At 45.5% G+C, this 20,957-nt stretch overlaps 1 protein-coding gene and 1 long non-coding RNA gene across 39 annotated transcripts; both read right to left on the bottom strand.

Annotated features, from left to right (window-relative positions):
- Positions 1 to 5,846: 5,846 nt before the first annotated feature.
- LOC120681600 (chloroplastic group IIA intron splicing facilitator CRS1, chloroplastic-like) lies at positions 5,847 to 11,250 on the bottom strand. 37 transcript variants are annotated; one of them, XM_039963156.1, is made up of 7 exons: positions 10,131 to 11,250; positions 9,505 to 9,565; positions 9,223 to 9,318; positions 9,071 to 9,121; positions 8,023 to 8,072; positions 6,699 to 6,775; positions 6,095 to 6,448 (listed from the first exon to the last, which is right to left on the bottom strand). In XM_039963156.1, coding segments are annotated over exons 1-7 (384 nt in total). In that variant the 5' UTR covers positions 10,133 to 11,250; the 3' UTR covers positions 6,095 to 6,401. The 37 variants fall into 37 exon arrangements, 10 of the variants coding, with proteins under 10 accessions (XP_039819086.1, XP_039819091.1, XP_039819087.1 ...); XM_039963152.1 differs by lacking the exon at positions 6,699 to 6,775 and adding an exon at positions 5,847 to 6,074 and having other exon boundaries at positions 6,351 to 6,448; positions 9,209 to 9,318; positions 9,505 to 11,250; XM_039963157.1 differs by lacking the exon at positions 6,699 to 6,775 and adding an exon at positions 5,847 to 6,067 and having other exon boundaries at positions 6,351 to 6,448; positions 9,209 to 9,318; positions 9,505 to 11,250.
- Positions 11,251 to 17,287: 6,037 nt separating this feature from the next.
- LOC120681603 lies at positions 17,288 to 20,335 on the bottom strand. Of its 2 annotated transcripts, XR_005677950.1 has the most exons (3): positions 19,728 to 20,335; positions 17,480 to 17,641; positions 17,288 to 17,366 (listed from the first exon to the last, which is right to left on the bottom strand). It is a non-coding gene; the product is annotated as an uncharacterized LOC120681603 (long non-coding RNA). The 2 variants fall into 2 exon arrangements; XR_005677949.1 differs by having other exon boundaries at positions 17,288 to 17,641; positions 19,728 to 20,334.
- Between the last annotated feature and the right edge of the window lie 622 nt (positions 20,336 to 20,957).

Here is a 20,957-nt window from a genome sequence, read left to right as displayed (position 1 = left end):
AAAAATCTGACTTCGATTTGCTTGAATAGCAAGCATACGCAGGGTGGCACGTCTAAATCCACAAAACAAAAGCAAAGTCAAATCGAATTTGAGTTGAATTAGCAGGGCAGGCGAGGAATAAAATGGAACTGGAGCGGCCACATTCGCAAAATTAAAACGAATGAAGTCAAATCAAATTTGCTTAAAGAAAACCTGCTAGGTGCCGGTTCTACCTGAACAGCCAGTAATAGTCTAGTGATCAACGCAGCGAAAACGAGCGCTGATGGGAGACATAGGCTTTTTTTTATTTAGCACATGACGTGTGCTTTTTTATAATATAACAGAAAAATATAAGATTATCCCTCCGTTAGGCTGATCAATCAAAACCAGCCGAGCTAGCTGGGGTGGAATGACAGTTGGGGGATGAAAGGAGGCCGACGTGTCACCGAATGACTGGGCAGCCAGAACCACCCGGCTGGGCTGGTTTCCCAGCCATCCGAATGGGCCGTATGTTCCTAGAAGACTATAATTAGACAAAACTAAAGAAAAATAACTACTAACATGCGAGTCGAATTTGGACATCGACATCGCACCACACAGACAACCCTAGAAGGTTGGATTGGGTAGCACACCACCAAAACCACTTCACATCACCATCCCTCTAGCACAAATGCACCACCGTCACCAAGGCGAAGACTTACAGAGGATAATCTATTGTCACCGCCACCGCCGTCGTTGCCGACGATGTCCCACACCGGATGCTACTGTTATACAGAGTTAGCTGTTGTGGTCCGCTGTAAGCTGTGTAGCTACCAATCCATCGAGTCTGCTTGCGCCTTCTCACAAAGTTGCCCTACACCAGACCAACACCCACCGAGCAGGGCTGGCCACCATAGATCGTTGCAAGCTAACAAATCGATACCCAAATAGTTGTCTCTGGCCATCCATTAGTCACACAACGTCCATCAGATCTGATTGAACATTTTTGGAGTCCAAGCCACCTAGTCGCCTTGTTGAAGAAGCAGAAATGTCGCACGGGACCTCTGGCAACCAAAAAACACCATTGCACGGTCACTTCAGCAAGGCACCTATGCCTCCTCCCAACTCCTACCACGCTGCCCTCTGCCAACTTCGTGGTCACCAGGCACACGATGCGGCCAAACCGTCGCCCTCAAACGCTAAGCAGAGATCCTGCCCTCTCAACACCGCGGCAACATCTGGTTCTTGGCCGCCATCCACCACCGCGTACACCCACCCCCTCAAGTCCAAGACTTGGTGTCTGCCCACTGTACCACTTGGCCTCATTCAGCAAGGCTGGGGTCTAGCACCAATACGGCTGAACGCTATGTGTGACTGCTCGCCGCCAAACCAACCAGTGAAGGCTCCAACACACTGCAAACAAAAGGGAACTCCAAAGGCGGCGTCTTCAGGATGAACATGATGCTACGATGTGCTAACGCCGCCCGCCCGAGCTGGGAAGGTTTTCACTCGGAGAATCCACCATCAAAGCGAGAATGGTGCCTTGACAAAGTCCTCAGCATGAATACGCCACCCAAGGCGTTACCATTGTCGGCTTAGCGAACTACTGAGCCGGATTTCTCCCGGCACCCACATGCCTGTAGCCGCCACAAGCCCAGATCACTGACAACCATGGCCGCCACCACCAACCTCACCTCCCAGACTGCCTGTTGCTGCCACCATGCGAGCATCACTGAGCGACCCACACGGCCACACACTGCTGCCATGAGACCAACTCCACGTCCCCGCACGCGGCCTCCGCTCCTCACAAGCTCCGCAACCGCCTTGCTGTGGGCGCCGCCGAGAGTGCATGGCCAGCCCCACCGCGCTGGTGCGAGGCCGGTAGGCTGCCTCCCTAGTTAGCCTTGCCACACCAGCGCCCGCAGACACCATGCTGCCAAGCCACCTCTATTATCTACGCTGTCGCACCGCCTCTACACGCAGCCACCACCGTGGTCACGCCGAAGCCGTCACTACAACGCCGTCGCATTGCCTCCAAGCGCAGCTGCCACACACTGCACGGTCGTGCCAGGAGCCACCGCCACACGCCCATCATCGGGTGTTGATGATCCAGCACAGTGTCATCACCCCCGCGCCTAGAAGCAGTTACTGTCGGCGGATCCGGCCCGGCGTCCCTCGTCGGTGCCGCCACGAGCCGCCTGAATCGGTCGCCCGCCTAAATGCGAAGTGGTACAAGGCTGCCCCGTCACCATCGTCCTTGTGTGCCGCATGGACTTCCGATGACTGGCTTGGGCGGCGGCGCGGCGAAAGGGAGGAGGGAGGGGTGGCGGCGGTGGCACACCTGCCCGTGTCGCCCGGTGGGGAGCGACGCAGGGGTTAGGACTTATTTGGATGTGCTAAAGTTGGATGGTAAACTTTAGCATATTCATACTTTTGCTAAAATTTTTAAGTTTTATCTAAAGTTTAGCCTACTCTATTAGCAATCTATTATCTTATTATTTGGCCAACAAACGGATCCTCCACGTTCGCTCTCAAGGCCTAGAAATTCCCACGTTAGTCGGAAGAAAATAGAAAAATAAAAATTACCCACCACTGCCATTATGATAAAAATTAGTCTAAAATACTCCTTTGGCTAATTAAAAATCACACGCCAATGTTATTATGAAAAGTTAAATATAAAATACCAATTAGCTATGTATCAGTTACAAATATATTCTATTAATAAAAACAAAAGCTAACAAAAAATCAATCAAAATAAAAACAAAAATAAGAATAATTATATGCATAATATTATTAAAGCTTAACAAATCAAATTGTTATTACAGGTAGATCATATTTGAATTGTTTTAACCAACAATAAGACATAATTTAGGATAATGAATAGGGTGGTGTATGGTAAAAAAAAGTATAATATTTAAGTAAGGATATAACGATATAAGAATTTTGAATTTTCAATACTAGCCGCGCAAATGCGCGGGCTGTACGCCTAATTCTATTTGGATGGACTAGCGTTAAATTTTAACACTTTTGCACATTAGCACTTGGATCCAAACGCCCCTCTAATCGTTGTTTCAAGAGAAGAACCATCTCAAGTTTCCATTTAAAATCTGCGAGATTCAAATGCGGGCAACTGTCCGTGTCACGGAAGTCAAATCCAGATAACTAGCTATATATATAATCCTGCCGCGGTTGCGTAGTAGCTTAGCGTTGTTTTTACTTCGCGGATGTCACCAGTGCTGGGTTAATAACCTGGCGTAATCATCAATCCAGCTTACGACAGCCTCGTTTAACAGCCGGTTTGTTTAAGTTGCTGCAGTGGCAACCTCTATACAGGGTCGGAGCCAGAAATACATGCGCTGGATTATCTGAATTTTAGTCAAATCCTAGTATAGTTTAGGTATAAAATATGTAAAAAATTATTTAAGATAAATTTTGCTGGATCCGTGCTGCAGTACGCCATAGGACCTGGATCCTCCCCTACCTCTATCTTCCAAAGGCAGAACGTCGATGAATCACGCGCGATCGGTAGACGGCACAGCTGGAACCGTGAGGTGTAGCAGCTGCAGTTCAGAATGGAGCTACACGGCATTGCCGTCCAGGTGCATGCGATGCCGTACGTACGTGTAGCATGCGATGCCGTACGTACGTGTAGCTCCATTCTGAACCAAGTGCCGGTTCCACCTGGACCTGGAAGGCTAGAAGTCAAATCAGATTGCTTAAACAAAACCTGCTAGGTTCCGGTTCTACCTAGACCTGGAAGTTGGATCACATTTGCTTAATAAACAAAACCTGCTAGGTGCCGGTTCTACCTGGAGCTAGACAGACAGTAATAATATATTGAAGAACGCAGTGAAAAACGATCGCTGATGGGAGACCTTATTGTTGCTTCAAATTTTCAATAGAAGAACGAACCATGCATCTCGAACTGCCATTTAAAATCCGGCGAGATTCAAATGGGGTTGCGGTCGTCGTCCCAAAGTCAAATTCAGATAACTAACTACGTAACCCGGTTGTTGCGGTTGCGTGGTAACTTACGCGATGTTTTTACGCCGCGGATGTCACGACTCACGAGTCCTGGGTTAAAAAACTGCTGCAATCATCATAGTCCAGCTTACGACAACCTCGTTTTTACCAGCCGATTTGTTTTGATTGTTGCTGCAGTGGCAAGCCCTATCTTCCAAAATCCAAACACGAGAGATCAGGATGGAGAAGTTTAAAACAACAAATGCCACGCATGCGAGCGAGCGTCGTTTTCCACTGTCGTACTCCATTACAGCATCAGGACATCGATCAGCAACCAAAAAAAATGAAAACCAGAAAACTGTCAGCTTCAACTTGTTGAGTGATCCAGCCAGCATCTGGGCTTACGTCTGTACTCTGCAGATGGATTTCCCCCGGCTCCTCAGTTGCAGGAACAACCTATCGCGCACCATCTCACGTATTTTATTTTGGCATTTGGTGTTACTTTGTCAGATCTCATGTATATATTTTTCACTGAAGATGACCTGCAAGTTTCAAACTCCTCAATCATAGTAGCTAACGGAACCGTATGCATGAGGCCTTCATATAGTTAGAGCATCTCCAAAAGTGCCTAAAAAATAGAATCCAAAAAAATCAGTTTTGAGACATTGCCAAAAGTTATTGGGAGCTAAAAAAATGTCATCCACCAACAGTTCCCAAAAATTGACTCCAAAAATAGATTTATTTCTTCCACGTCATAATTCACTCGTTAATTTTTATACAGGATCCACCAAATGTCCAAATGCAACGCTCGTGCTATACTTACTTGATGAAGCTAAAAGACATTCCAATAAAAAAAGGAAAAATAACCGTGACCAAGCCCCCTACTGCTGTGAAAAAAGAGGATAGTGTTTCCTACTTCTACTTGATCTCCATCACCTATTCACCTGAATAATCAGGAGGACACCAAGGAAAAAAAAACACCACCATGGTCTCCACCGAAGAAAAGTGACGTGGTCACGCAGGCAAGGTCGACGCCCAGCTGCAAACCGCCACGAAGCAGCCGAGGAGCGCGTGAATCGCGCGGATTGGGCGCGCTAGCGAGGGAGGCAAATCCAGCTCCGTCCAGGGAATACCTTACCAACGGTAAGGTATTTATCAGTGGAGCCCGGTAGCGATAATCAATACAGATTATCGTTGATATTGGCTTCGATTATCATGATAATCACGATTATCGCTAAAATCGGCTTCGATTATGAGTCGATAATCGTTGATTATCGAACGATAATGCAATCCCTGGCTCCGTCTGCCGCTGGTTTTGGGCGTGCGAATAAATTGGACACCGTTTTAGGCTACTGTTGGAGCTGAATTTTTCTCATTTCTTCCCAAAACTAGTTTATATGACTTTATTTTGGGCACTCTTGGAGATGCTCTTAGTGAGTCGCATTTTTGGTGGTTGTTGACTTGACAAGCATCAGCTCCCATACGTGTAATCCAAATTCCGTATCGCTTGGATGGCAGGATGCGAAACCGGGGCCCAGGCCAGGTTCACTGAATCTCGATACCATCATTGAGAAAAACAGTCTATCCCAAAAGCCTTTCCTCTTCTCATTGTTTTGTATCTGAACCGGGCAACCGGCCGTAGGCCGCCATTGGTACCAACTTCGGTGACGTTTCTCTTGAAGAAGGCCGCGTATACGTGCGGGGGAAACAAACGCAAGGTGATGCTGATACGTTGGTAGCCTCGCCGTCGTTGTCTGAACCGTGAAGTCCGCTCCAAAAGCGAGGGGCACAAGTGGAAGATGAATACTCGACCGGTGCCAGCACCGGTGGCAAAGGGATCTATCCATCTTAGTTAGCATGGTGATCGGTTGCTGCTTGCTCGTTCTAGAATTTCAAGATCCATCGTGGAAAGTCAAGGAGACTGCTCTCTGATAATTGGCAGTCTATATAACCTGAAGGTGGACCGCGGATGATCAGCACACGTCAAAATCAGCCTATAGAACGCAATTCTCTAGATCTTATAGCACGTTTAGCGGCGACTCAATCTGGAAGGGAAGCACAAATTCTTCGCTTGGCTGTTGGCGCAGCAATTGAAGATTCTCACGCCTGATAAGCTAATGGCGAGGAATTGGCCATGCAATCCAACCTGCGCACTTTGTGACCAAGCACGAGAGACAGGAAAACATCATATTCTTCACTGCAGTTTTGCACATGAGGTGCGGTATAGAAATTTACGGGTGCAATAGGTGCACCTCCAACCTTCTTTGATTCAAATATTTGTACTATTTTTCGAAAATAGAACCTTATTTTGGAGAAGTAGTATAAATTTGAATTAAAAAGGTTTGGAGGTGCACCTAAATGTCACTAATTTATACACCTACAGAAATTCTTTATGGTATGGTGGTCTGATTCAACATCCAAATACAGACCTGGAGCTAGAAGACTGGTGGAACACCTCGCTTGCTGGTTTACCAAAGGCGTTACGAAGGCCCAAAGCAGCGGTCCTCATATACACAGCATGGATCATCTGGAAACAGTGGCAGAGTCAGAATTAAAATCTACCTATGCCGAATTTACTACTAATAATTTGTTTAAAGAAATACATACATGTGACAAAAGGTTACAATGCAATAAAACATAGACATTGTCATCAAATATGCATAAATGTACTACTGATTAGTTTATGAGTCGCAATTGTGTGAAAGTTTCAAGCATTGGTAAGTAAAGATTGGATAAATATATTCTACTAGCATTAAGTATGGCTAGATAGCACATACGGGCTGCCGCCACGTCTCGCCATACTGGTGACTCCACCGCTGTCTTAAAAGCAAGGAATCGCCGGGTGTTCAACAACCTGATGGCATCACCGGCCTAGATTAAAGAAGAGATCAAGCGGGAGATCGGGTTGCGCAAAAGACCTCATGGAGAGGGAGAGCGGGTGGAGGCTATTTTTAGTCATGACTAGAACATTAGGCGCGCGATGCGCGCCCTACCCTTTAAACAATCAAATATAAGTAAAATGAAGGTATAAAGATGTGATAAATACATGCATGTTATAATGCTTTAGGATAAATCCAACACAAAATCACAGCTTATGGTAATAAATACATCGTTAATATGTTAAAATTTGAGCAACTTGGGTCCACTATCCGTCATAGGTGTCTACCCAGCATTGTAGTGGTTGTATCTTACCTTCAACATTATGCACTGCTTAACTCAAACACAAGTTTTACATATCGCATCATGTTTTTTTGAGTGGCATATCACATCATGTTGAATTGCAGGAACCATCATGGGTTCCCGACTAAGTGCTGCGGAAGATGAATAGAAATCGTGCCATCACAATGTTTACTCTGTTTTTAGTCACTACCTAGTACTATTTGCTTCCATAAATGCAATACGATAGCACCACAAAAAGGTAACTATCACCCATATAGGATCAAAATGATGAACTGGGTAGCAGGTTCATGAGCATATCCGAGGGTGCCGGCTGGCAGTGACGGAGCTAGCATTGAAACCGGGGGGGGGGGGGGGGGGGGGGGGGGGGGTAGTGCTACAGTGATCATGGTAACGCTGGACTAATTGGAACACTTGCTGGACCATTGGTTGTAGTACGTGTAGATGTGTAATGTGATTTTGTGTCGGCCTCAACCCTGTGAATGACAGGCCGTTGTGTTGTTGGGTCAGTGTCTACCAACTCCTCATTGTTTTTCCTGGACCAAGGGGGGGGCCATGGCCCAGTTTCGCCTCCACAGCGCTCCGCCACTGCCGGCCGGCGCACGTCGATATGCTTGAGCATGAGCTCAATCACGAGCATGTTGTCGCGCCGCCCTCTTGCCACCAGCTGGGACCGACCCACGGCGACACATCCCCGTGGCCGCCACTCCAGGCTGCAGCGGCCCGTGCTGCGTTTGGGCTGGGCTGTCACGTCTGCCCAAGCACCGACTCTTTTTCTTCACACACACATGGATGTCACGTAGACCATTCAAATTTTGAAATGGCAGACAAATTGAGGGTAAAGGTGCTTGAATCCAATTCCTAAGTAGAATAAACAATACGAAAAATGGCAGGCACTCGCAAGAAAGGAGTTAATTCAACTACCTGTGAATATAATATAAGAAAAATAACAATGGCGCATGAATCCTCCTGCGCTGTTCGAGAAAAAAAAACAATGGCGCATGAAAAAGAATGGAAAATGCAGGACAACAAAGAACCCAAGTACATGCTATCTACTATCAATTGAAGGGTACTTGGCCTATTTAAATCATTAGATGTAAGCAAGCTAGGATCCAGCACAATACATTAATAGATACTTGATTTCATCAATCTTTTATGCCATGTACAACTTAATATAATGCATATTGATGATAGAGGAAAGCAAAGAGCTAAGTAAAATAAAATTAAAGAATCGTGCATTTTTAGAACGTACACGGTGCTCAGAAAATTCAAATTTATCATACTGAAATGCATATACTATCAGTAACTCTGGTCACTGAACTTTCTATTTTGAAAATGTTACTGAGATAGTGTTTGGAGTGAAGAATACAGCTAACTCATTTCTCTATAAGTTCACTGTAAAGATATATAGTAAAAATCATTAGCAATTCTGGCAAAAAAAGAAACCACCTGTTCATCACCAAGTCAAGTGAATGGTTTTCAAATTGCTTGTTGTGCACACATATTTCCTCAAGAGTAAATCCACATTTTGAGAATAAGTCAATCAGATATTCATCTGAAAATAGATGCATCAAAGATTTTTTTAATGAATGTATGATTACCCAAGGGAAGGCATAGGTTACACGAAGGGGGAGAAAGAAAACCAAAATAAAAGAGGCAAGCTGCATATAACGGACACTTTGGTAGGATTATAGGAAATGGGGACATAGAATGAGAATTCAATTATAGGGGTATGGTTTTAAATAAAAAGTAAGCTAGCTCCTGTGTTTTAAGCATGTTAATAACAAGTCCATCTGAAAATAACATAGCAATAAGCAGGCTTATACTTTTGACTATTTCCAAACATTCTCCTTCAATACGTGATTCTGAATGCTATACAAATATACACAGCCAAGAGCAAAAGAAGAATAGGATTTTTCGAAGTCACAAAATTCTAATATCAAGATCTCAAGAAACACATAAGAGAATAAACCTGTGCAAGGTCCCCAAAGGCATAGTCCCGAAAGAGAACACAGCCACCATGCTGGCACAGAAGACAGCAGTTCAGTTCCCTCGATCAACGGCAACTTCTGAGAAATGAAAGGTTAAGACCTAAAAGTAAAAGTAGTACTTTTATGGTTCAACCTGCCCAAGCACCAGCGTCGGCCGGACCGCGCTGTAGCGGCATCCAAGCTCAAGGCGTGCACAACGCTCATCAGCTTTTCCCAATCTACACAGGAACTACAGACGAATTTAGCGTAGGATAGATAATCTAGATCATCACAATATGCCTCTACCTCAAGCTTTCTTATTATTACTGGATCATGTTACTCATCCTATTCAATCTAAAAGGATTAACTGAAAGCATACCAATCATTAAGAATAGTGAAGATCCATTACTTATAAAGGTACAGCTAAAAAAGATACCTTGAAAACAATGGTGTGTGCATAAGCCATCATCAAGAGAATCCTTCTGTGGAAGTTACACCTGCAGGTGAAAGTGGTTGGAATATTTAGCAACTCACAACAGCAGAGCCTTATATCCCAAGTAAACGTAATTATAAAATCAGGAACTGAAGATAGGGACAGAATTTAGCACTTCGTCGAGAAAGGCATAACAACAAAAACTTTAGCCTTTTACTGAAAATAAACACATATTGACACTTCTTGGTTGAAGGTAATTCAGGTTATCTATCAAATTTATCCATATTTCATTCATTAATTAGATTGCTGCACTATGGTCAAAAGAAAAAAATGTCCAACACTCGGAAGGAAAGTAGCCGACTTGGTTGAAGGTAATTCAGGTTATCTATCAACCGCAGTTCATGATGCCCATCCTAGTACTCTGCCCCTTCTCAAGCTTAAGTTCAAATGGGTCAGTTCAGTACATGGAAAATGAATGTCATCACTGCATATGGCAAAGTGAGTAAGAAAAGAGTAGAGAGATCATCACTGCATATGCAAAATGCCTCAGATCAGTAAAAAAAACAGACGGATGGATTGTAGCTGCAGTGCAAAATAATAAAAAAAGTGCAGAAAACCAGATATTATACATAATAAATGGATCAGAGGAGCACCATCATAAGTTCAGGGATAAAGAAATGTAGCATGGCACAGATCCAGACCTACAATGCACATTTGAGAAAGAAAAGTGAGATGGGCATAACTGCCCAGGGATGTCACGAGATCCTGTGGCAAAAAAAATGGAGAGAAGGATAGGGATTATGTGGAATCATTTGTGGCGTGATAAGGGGTCGGGGATTTGCGGAAATCACTTGATTGTTTGCAAAAGCACATCTACAACCGAGCACCCTCTGAAAACCAATGATAAATCTCACGGATTTGGGGTTTAGGGGAAATTACTTGCCTGTTTCTTGCGCATTAAACCAGTCGATTACCATATGCGCAGATCCACATCCCATGGAGCCATGGACGTGGTGAGAAGCAAGGGGCCAAGGGCTGCGGCGGCGGCGAAAGGGAGGACGCGGAGGTTTGGGCAGCCGGTCCAGCTCGCCAGCCGCCAGCTCCGTCTCTGCGCGTGGCTCCCTCGTCTTCTTCTCCCGCCGCAGCGCGACCTTGAGGCCCTCGTCCCGCGCCGCCGCCCACGGCACCACCCGGGATTTCCACTTCTCCGCCGCTTCCCGGGCCCGCTCCTGCAGCTCGATTTGGAGGTGGAACAGGACGGCGGCATCGGCATCGTTACGAGCGGGGACGGGCGCGGCGGGTCGGAGAGCTCGAGGGAGCGGACGCGGCGGATAGGATGGCGCAGCGAGTGCGACTGCCGGGGACGCGGGCGGTGAGGGGATTGACGGCCGCCTTGCCGCCGGTGTTTCTCGCCGGTGCCGGCTTGGGGCTATGGTCGTGGGGCTTGTTGAGAGCAGCTGCCTCGTCGGAGATGGAGGCACCGCGGCGGCAGACTGGCTCCGCCCCAGCCGCGGGACCCCGCTACGCTCCGGCCGCATCGACCCGTGGCGACGGCCACGGCCATTCCACCCCGGCTGTGTCGACCCGACGAGACGGCCCCGCTCCACCCCGGCAGCGTCAGCCCGCGGCGTCGGCCTGGCTCCGCCCTGGCGCGGCGGCCCAGCTCCAGATCTGCGAGAGAGAGAGCCGGAGGGGCGTGAGAAGGGGAGGGGAGGCGGCAGCGGGGGGAGAGAGAGGGCGGCGGGGAGGTGTATGGTCGGGAGAATGAGTCCAAACTCGGATGGGTCGGACCTTTTTTTTAGTGTTTGGACGGAGACAGCAAGGGACGGAGCGGACCCAAGAGAGGTATATTCGGTAGATATTCGGGTTAGCTCTGTCCCACGAAATTCGGCGGACGAGTTCGCTCCGCTCCGCTCTCACGCGGCGTCTCTCTCCCGTCTCTCCTCTTTGCTGCCCCGTGCCCCATCTCTCTCCGTGCGGCCGGGCAGGGAACCGCGGGGGCCGGAGCTGCAGCTCGCCGGCGTGGCGCGGACGACGGCAGCGCGCGGGCGGGGGGCGTCGCGGGGGCCGGGGCTCGCCGAGCGACGCGGACGCGGGAGCGGGAGCACGGACGCCGGCGGCGCGCGGCGGGGGGCGCTCGCGGGGGGCGGAGTTCGCCGACTGCTCATGCGGCCACGGCACCGGCGACGGCCACGGCGGAGGAGGCCATGGCGGCGGCGGCGCGAGGGCGGGGCCGTGGTCGGCCGGCTGGCGGAGGCCGCGGATGGGGCCGGCGGGCCGAGAGCGCGGCGGCCGGCGGCAAGACAGGGCCGGCAGGCGAGGTGGGGGCGGCAAGGTGGGCAGGCGCTCGGGCTGAGGAAGAAGGAAATTGAGAGAAAAAAAAGAAAAAGAAAAGGGTGAGAGGAAAAAAATAAAAAGAAAAAATGAGAGCTTGACAGATGGGGTCCATTGGTTGCAAGTGGGACCCTCACTAACGGTGTTATCATGCCATCCAACCCGTATTCCCAGTTCCTTCAACCAAACATGGAATGGGTTCACTCCGTCCTCAAAATTAGAAGTGCAACCAAACAATGGATGGGTTGGCTCCGTCCTCAAAATCCGGGTTGGATCCAACCCAACCCAGTGATCCCGCAACCAAACACACGGTTAGTGTTCGGGTTGGGGGAGGGGTCAGCTGGGTGGTGGGAGGGGGTGTTTGAAAAACAACTTCGGGTGGTTTCTGCAAAAATGATAGCATCATCGATTTTTTCTCTTCTTCATGTGGAAATAAATTTTAGTGCGAGGGTCTATTTGTAAAACATATGCATGCAGTTACTATACAGATTTGTCATGTTGGATTGGATTGTGATTCCAGCAAAACCAGAGGGCTTTTTTGCAAAATATCCGAAGCCGTGGCTGATCGGCACGCGTCCAGTTTTGCCCGTGGAACGCGGGGAGAGAAGTGCAGAGCAGAGGTTTTAACCATTCCGATTAGATGTCTTTTATGGTTCGGTTCTGTTCTGTTCTGTCTGTTGAGTTCTTTGAGTTTTCTAGTTTATGTATATGTAATCAGATTTTATATGAACTTGCTTGCTTCCTCTCTTAAATAATATAACAGTGCTCCTGCTGTTTTCTTAAAAAAATAAATGGCAGTCTGTTTGTTTTATTGAAGCACACATCGGCCGTGTTTGGTTACAGATGAAATTTTTCGTGCACGTTTTTCGAAAAGAGAATCTCCTATGCGTGGAGTACTAAATGAAGTTTATTTGCAAAACCTTTTCAGGAACGAGTGTAACTTTTCGCGATGAATCTAATGACTGTAATTAATTGATGATTAGCTACAGCGATGCTACAGTAACCTTGCTCTAATCGCGCGGTCAAAGACCTCATTAGATTCGGCTCGCGATTTACACGGGGGTTATGGAGGTGATTTTGTAATTAGACTTCATTTGATACTCTAAATTAGTGGTCAAAGATAGAAAAAAATTCCATCAAATCTAACCAAACACGGCCATCGATAGATGGTGGTGTCTCTACTGGTCGATTGTGCAAGGTTGGCAAAGTAACGGGCTAACCGGCTAACGGACAGTAGCGAGAGGAGAAGCTCACCTCCTACATGGTCGGTCCGTCGCCGCCACGAGCGACAGCCCCTGAGGAGGACAGAGCCTCTCTCGGGGAGACGGAGGCCGGCGGTCACCCGTGAGGCCATGACCGCCGGCGCCAGGGCCGGTAGGCCACTGGTGTCTGCTGCCAACAACTTGGGCCCTGTTTAGTTCCAATTTATTTTTAAAATTCCACATCACATCATATTTTTAGACACATGCATGAAGTATTAAATGCAGTTTAAAAAATAATTAACTGCACAGTTTAGCTGAAAATAATGAGATGAATTTTATGTGCTTAATTAATACATGATTGGACGCTAATTATTAAATAAAAATAAAAGTGCTACAGTAGCCAAACTAAAAAAATTTCGCGAACTAAACAAGCCCCTGGTCGGTGCCCGTGGATTCTCCTATTCCTTTTCCCCATGACGAATCTGAGATCGATCTGCCGATCTCAGCTGAGTATTTGGAAGCCTACACTACACTTGTGTTTTTTTTTAATTAAGGGGAAGCCTACACTCCACTGGCAGCTCTCGGTTCCTTCAAAAAATGTGAGGAACACTGAATGTTCAGCTCTAATTAAATCACCCTTGGGCTTTGGCCTCACACAGCAAGCGGGCTCTGACGGGCCGTGTGAATTCGAGTGGGTTAAACCAGTATTATATGACTTAGTTAGGGTTTATTTTCGGCCGGCCGGTCTGACCGGTGCTTGGACCGGTCTGACCGGTAGGGGTCCGGACAGTCCGGCCATTTATCCGGATACTCCGGGTTTGTAGTGGTCTAGACGCTCCGGGTTTAAGTTCGGATTCTCCGAGCTTGGGAGTCCGGATATTATGAGAATACGTCCTGATAACCCGGATTTAGGGTTCAGAGTCTCACCTAGTCACGACCGGTCTGACCGGTAGTAGTAGGGCTGGCAGGCGTAGTTGTATGTAAATCGTAGTATCTATACTCGTTTGATAGTTATTTTGTGATTGTAAAATTATAATTGCATTACTTATTTCATGAGCATTTAATTGTCATGTCATATGCATTCATATAGAACCGTGGTGAGCACATCGTCTACGAATGGATCGTGAAGCCCAGGATCAGAAGCAAGACTGGGAAGGAACCCGTGAAGACCCGGCCCAATGGTCAAAAGGGCCCAAGGCCTTGCTAGAATTAACACTAACTTAGTGTTACCCTCAGGCAAGCCCCGGTGCATATCCTATTATTTCAAAATTATGACACCTATATATGTCTCTATTAATTGTGCATTAAGTTTAGGAATTGTTTGAAACCTTAGTTGCATGATCCCTAGATTTTCCTGGGCCTTATACAGGTATGAATAGGTCGTTAGCACTGTTATGCTTAATAGGGCTCGATAGAAGTCGAGTGATAATTCTGTCACTTGCGAGATATAGGATGTCTTTATATTATAGTATATGAATTATTATATTCAAGATGAAAGGTATGGGATGGGAGACCGGATGGGGGAAGGTGTAGCCCCATCTATGTCGATTAAGGACGTTCCGTTGTCGGCTATGCTGATCGGGGATTGAATTGTACTAGCCGCATGCCGGGAGTAGGAGGCAGTCGAAACCGGTAAGCCGAGTACTGCTTTGCTTCGAAAGTACAGGAACCCCCACCCAACTCCTGGGGCGAGTCGAGTAGTCGCGGAGAATTGGGGATGCATATGTTTACTTTTGGTGGTCTCACGTTGAGCTCGGCTGACCATATGTCGTTGGGCTGGTTCCTGTAGTTCGAGGCGGGGAGGGTAAAGGTTGGTGCGTGGGGTCTGACGGGGCTTTTGCGTGCCGTGTTGGTTAGGTCCACCTTGCAAGGTTAAATTGGATTGATTCGCCGTGTCTTGCGGTCATGAGAGCCTTGATCTCTTGGTCACATCGTAGCAAGGAAATGAATTAAAAGAGATGAGATGCGGGTTGATATTATCTAATTATTGAATTGTTCACCATGATTGCTGTAGAATTGCAAATCATAGAGGATTAGTAAATTGTTTACTTTATATTGAAGCTAAAACATGGAAAAATAAGAATTCACTTGTAATTGCTTCTTTTCCGCAAAACCAACCACTAGCCAAAAAACTTGCATGTCTAGAATATGTGGGCTAAGTATACCCAATAGACGGGTAAGTCTTGCTGAGTATTAGTTGCTCAGGGTTTGTTGTTTACCCTATTTCAGGTTTAGGAGCTAACTAGGTGTCATATCGGTGGGCTCAATGTGGCGCCTTGTCTTCACGTCTCGGTAGTTCTCGATTTATTTAGTTTGTTTTGTTTATTCTCTAGTAAAAATATTATGTAAGTTATATTCTCTTTCGCTACTATCTTTTCTTTTGTAAATACTAAATTTAAAGTTGTTTTGTAAAAGGCTTTATATTATTTACTATTGTTATAATAATTTATCATGCTGGTACCGCCTGTGCTCGCCATAGTGCGGGACTTCTGGTGTGTTTCGGTTGGCCTGTGGGTTGGAAACAACCTGTCAAGTTACACTTAATTAAGCTAATACGCCAGATGATAGCGGTTACGCTTAATTAAGCGTTTTAACTCGACGGGCCGTCACATTAGCCTTGCGGCGCCCGCAGACACCATGCTGCCAAGCCACCTCTATTCTCTACGCTGTCGTACCGCCTCTACACGCACCCCCCACCGTGGTCACGCCGAAGCCGTCACTACAACGCCGTCGCATTGCCTCCAAGCGCAGCTGCCACACACTGCACGGTCGTGCCAGGAGCCACCGCCACACGCCCATCATCGGGTGTTGATGGTCCAGCACTGTGTCATCACCCCCGCGCCTAGAAGCAGTTACTGTCGGCGGATCCGGCCCGGCGTCCCTCGTCGGTGCCGCCACGAGCCGCCTGAATCGGTCGCCCGCCTAAACGCGAAGTGGTACAAGGCTGCCCCGTCACCATCGTCCTTGCGTGCCGCATGGACTTCCACTGACTGGCTCGGGCGGCGGGGCGGCAAAAGGGAGGAGGGAGGGGTGGCGGCGGTGGCACACCTGCCTGTGTCGCCCAGTGGGGAGCGACGCAGGGGTTAGGACTTATTTGGATGTGCTAAAGTGATGCTAAATTTTAGCATATTCATACTTTTGCTAAAAATTTTAAGTTTTATCTAAAGTTTAGCCTACTCTATTAACAATCTATTATCTTATTATTTAGCCAACAAACGGATCCTCCACGTTCGCTCTCAAGACCTAGAAATTTCCACGTTAGTCGGAGGAAAATAAAAAAAATAAAAATTACCCACCACTGCCATTATGATAAAAATTAGTCTAAAATACTCCTTTGCCTAATTAAAAATCACCCACCAATATCATTATGAAAAGTTAAATATAAAATACCAATTAGCTATGTATCTGTTACAAATATATTCTATTAATAAAAACAAAAGCTAACAAAAAATCAATCAAAATAAAACAAAAATAAGAATAATTATATGCATAATATTATTAAAGCTCAACAAATCAAATTGTTATTACAGGTAGATCATATTTGAATTGTTTTAACCAACAATAAGACATAATTTAGGATAATGAATAGGGTGATTTATGGTAAAAAATAGTATAATATTTAAGTAAGAATATAACGATATAAGAATTTTGAATTTTCAATACTAGCCGCGCAAATGCGCAGGCTGTACGTCTAGTTCTATTTGGATGGACTAGCGCTAAATTTTAACACTTTTGCACATTAGCACTTGGATCCAAACGCCCCTCTAATCGTTGTTTCAAGAGAAGAACCATCTCAAGTTTGCATTTAAAATCTGCGAGATTCAAATGCGGGCAACTGTCCGTGTCACGGAAGTCAAATCCAGATAACTAGCTATATACTCCCTCCTTCCCCGTTTATAAGGCATACACGTATATCAAGATTCAAATTTTCTCATCTTTGACCAATAATTTGACTATTAAATTTTTATTTTTATAATGCAAATTTCATATGATTGGATTCATAATCAAACATAGTTTACAATGATTATAAGTTTATAATCAAAAGTGATATAATATATGATAAATAAATGGTCAAAGTATTTTTTAGAAGACCGTGTCATATTCCACCATGCCTTATAAACGGGGAAGGAGGGAGTATATAATCTTGCCGCGGTTGCGTATAACTAGCTATATATTCTCACGCCTGATAAGCTAATGGCGAGGAATTGGCCATGCAATCCAACCTGCGCACTTTGTGACCAAGCACGAGAGACAGGAAAACATCATATTCTTCACTGCAGTTTTGCACATGAGGTGCGGTATAGAAATTTACGGGTGCAATAGGTGCACCTCCAACCTTCTTTGATTCAAATATTTGTACTATTTTTCGAAAATAGAACCTTATTTTGGAGAAGTAGTATAAATTTGAATTAAAAAGGTTTGGAGGTGCACCTAAATGTCACTAATTTATACACCTACAGAAATTCTTTATGGTATGGTGGTCTGATTCAACATCCAAATACAGACCTGGAGCTAGAAGACTGGTGGAACACCTCGCTTGCTGGTTTACCAAAGGCGTTACGAAGGCCCAAAGCAGCGGTCCTCATATACACAGCATGGATCATCTGGAAACAGTGGCAGAGTCAGAATTAAAATCTACCTATGCCGAATTTACTACTAATAATTTGTTTAAAGAAATACATACATGTGACAAAAGGTTACAATGCAATAAAACATAGACATTGTCATCAAATATGCATAAATGTACTACTGATTAGTTTATGAGTCGCAATTGTGTGAAAGTTTCAAGCATTGGTAAGTAAAGATTGGATAAATATATTCTACTAGCATTAAGTATGGCTAGATAGCACATACGGGCTGCCGCCACGTCTCGCCATACTGGTGACTCCACCGCTGTCTTAAAAGCAAGGAATCGCCGGGTGTTCAACAACCTGATGGCATCACCGGCCTAGATTAAAGAAGAGATCAAGCGGGAGATCGGGTTGCGCAAAAGACCTCATGGAGAGGGAGAGCGGGTGGAGGCTATTTTTAGTCATGACTAGAACATTAGGCGCGCGATGCGCGCCCTATCCTTTAAACAATCAAATATAAGTAAAATGAAGGTATAAAGATGTGATAAATACATGCATGTTATAATGCTTTAGGATAAATCCAACACAAAATCACAGCTTATGGTAATAAATACATCGTTAATATGTTAAAATTTGAGCAACTTGGGTCCACTATCCGTCATAGGTGTCTACCCAGCATTGTAGTGGTTGTATCTTACCTTCAACATTATGCACTGCTTAACTCAAACACAAGTTTTACATATCGCATCATGTTTTTTTGAGTGGCATATCACATCATGTTGAATTGCAGGAACCATCATGGGTTCCCGACTAAGTGCTGCGGAAGATGAATAGAAATCGTGCCATCACAATGTTTACTCTGTTTTTAGTCACTACCTAGTACTATTTGCTTCCATAAATGCAATACGATAGCACCACAAAAAGGTAACTATCATCCATATTGGATCAAAATGATGAACTGGGTAGCAGGTTCATGACCATATCCGAGGGTGCCGGCCGGCAGTGGCGGAGCTAGCATTGAACCGGGGGGGGGGGGTGGGGTTGTGCTACAGTGATCATGGTAATGCTGGACTAATTGGAACACTTGCTGGACCATTGGTTGTAGTACGTGTACATGTGTAAATGTGATTTCGTGTCGGCCTCAACCCTGTGAATGACAGGCCGTTGTGTTGTTGGGTCAGTGTCTACCAACTCCTCATTGTTTTTCCTGGACCAAGGGGGGGCCATGGCCCAGTTTCGCCTCCACAGCGCTCCGCCACTGCCGGCCGGCGCACGTCGATGTGCTTGAGCTTGAGCTCAATCAGGAGCATGTTGCCGCGCCGCCCTCTTGCCACCAGCTGGGACCGACCCACGGCGACGCATCCCCGTGGCCGCCACTCCAGGCTGCAGCGGCCCGTGCTGCATTTGGGCTGGGCTGTCGCGCCTGCCCAAGCACCGACTCTTTTTCTTCACACACACATGGATGTCACGTAGACCATTCAAATTTTGAACGGCAGACAAATTGAGGGTAAAGGTGCTTGAATCCAATTCCTATGTAGAATAAACAATACGAAAAATGGCAGGCACTAGCAAGAAAGGAGTTAATTCAACTACCTGTGAATATAATATAAGAAAAATAGCAATGGCGCATGAATCCTCCTGCGCTGTTCGAGAAAAAAAACAATGGCGCATGAAAAAGACTGGCAAATGCAGGACAACAAAGAACCCAAGTACATGCTATCTACCATCAATTGAAGGGTACTTGGCCTATTTAAATCATTAGATGTAAGCAAGCTAGGATCCAGCACAATACATTAATAGATACTTGATTTCATCAATCTTTTATGCCATGTACAACTTAATATAATGCATATTGATGATAGAGGAAAGCAAAGAGCTAAGTAAAAGAAAATTAAAGAATCATGCATTTTTAGAACTTACACGGGTGCTCAGAAAATTCAAATTTATCATACTGAAATGCATATACTATCAGTAACTCTGGTCACTGAACTTTCTATTTTGAAAATGTTACTGAGATAGTGTTTGGAGTGAAGAATACAGCTAACTCATTTCTCTATAAGTTCACTGTAAAGATATATAGTAAAAAATCATTAGCAATGCTGGCAAAAAAAGAAACCACCTGTTCATCACCAAGTCAAGTGAATGGTTTTCAAATTGCTTGTTGTGCACACATATTTCCTCAAGAGTAAATCCACATTTTGAGAATAAGTCAATCAGATATTCATCTGAAAATAGATGCATCAAAGATTTTTTTAATGAATGTATGATTACCCAAGGGAAGGCATAGGTTACATGAAGGGGAAGAAAGAAAACCAAAATAAAAGAGGCAAGCTGCATATAACGGACACCTTGGTAGGATTATAGGAAATGGGGACATAGAATGAGAATTCAATTATAGGGGCATGGTTTTAAATAAAAAGTAAGCTAGCTCCTGTGCTTTAAGCATGTTAATAACAAGTCCATCTGAAAATAACATAGCAATAAGCAGGCTTATACTTTTGACTATTTCCAAACATTCTCCTTCAATACGTGATTCTGAATGCTATACAAATATACACAGCCAAGAGCAAAAGAAGAATAGGATTTTTCGAAGTCACAAAATTCTAATATCAAGATCTCAAGAAACACATAAGAGAATAAACCTGTGCAAGGTCCCCAAAGGCATAGTCCCGAAAGAGAACACAGCCACCATGCTGGCACAGAAGACAGCCGTTCAGTTCCCTCGATCAACGGCAACTTCTGAGTTAGTGTTCGGGTTGGGGGAGGGGTCGGCTGGGTGGTGGGAGGGGGTGTTTGAAAAACAACTTCGGGTGGTTTCTGCAAAAAATGATAGCATCATCGATTTTTCTCTTCTTCATGTGGAAATAAATTTTAGTGCGAGAGTCTATTTGTAAAACATATGCACGCAGTTACTACATAGATTTGGCATGTTGGACTGGATTGTGATTCCAGCAAAACCTGAGGGCTTTTTTGCAAAATATCCAAAGCCGCGGCTGATCGGCACGCTTCCAGTTTTGCCCGTGGAACGCGGGGAGAGAAGTGTAGAGCAGGAGGTTTTAACCATTCGGTTCTGTTCTGTGTGTTGAGTTCTTTGAGTTTTCTAGTTTATGTATATGTAATCAGGTTTTATATGAACTTGCTTGCTTCCTCTCTTAAATAATATAACAGTGCTCCTGCTGTTTTCTTAAAAAAAATAAATGGCAGTCTGTTTGTTTTATTGAAGCACACATCGATAGATGGTGGTGTCTCTACTGGTCGATTGTGCAAGGTTGGCAAAGTAACGGGCTAACCGGCTGGACAGTAGCGAGAGGAGAAGCTCACCTCGGTCGGTCCGTCGCCGCCACGAGCG

This window comes from Panicum virgatum, chromosome 7N, assembly GCF_016808335.1.
Source record: "Panicum virgatum strain AP13 chromosome 7N, P.virgatum_v5, whole genome shotgun sequence".
Lineage (NCBI taxonomy): Eukaryota > Viridiplantae > Streptophyta > Magnoliopsida > Poales > Poaceae > Panicum > Panicum virgatum.
This window is presented reverse-complemented; position numbering and strand designations above follow the sequence as displayed.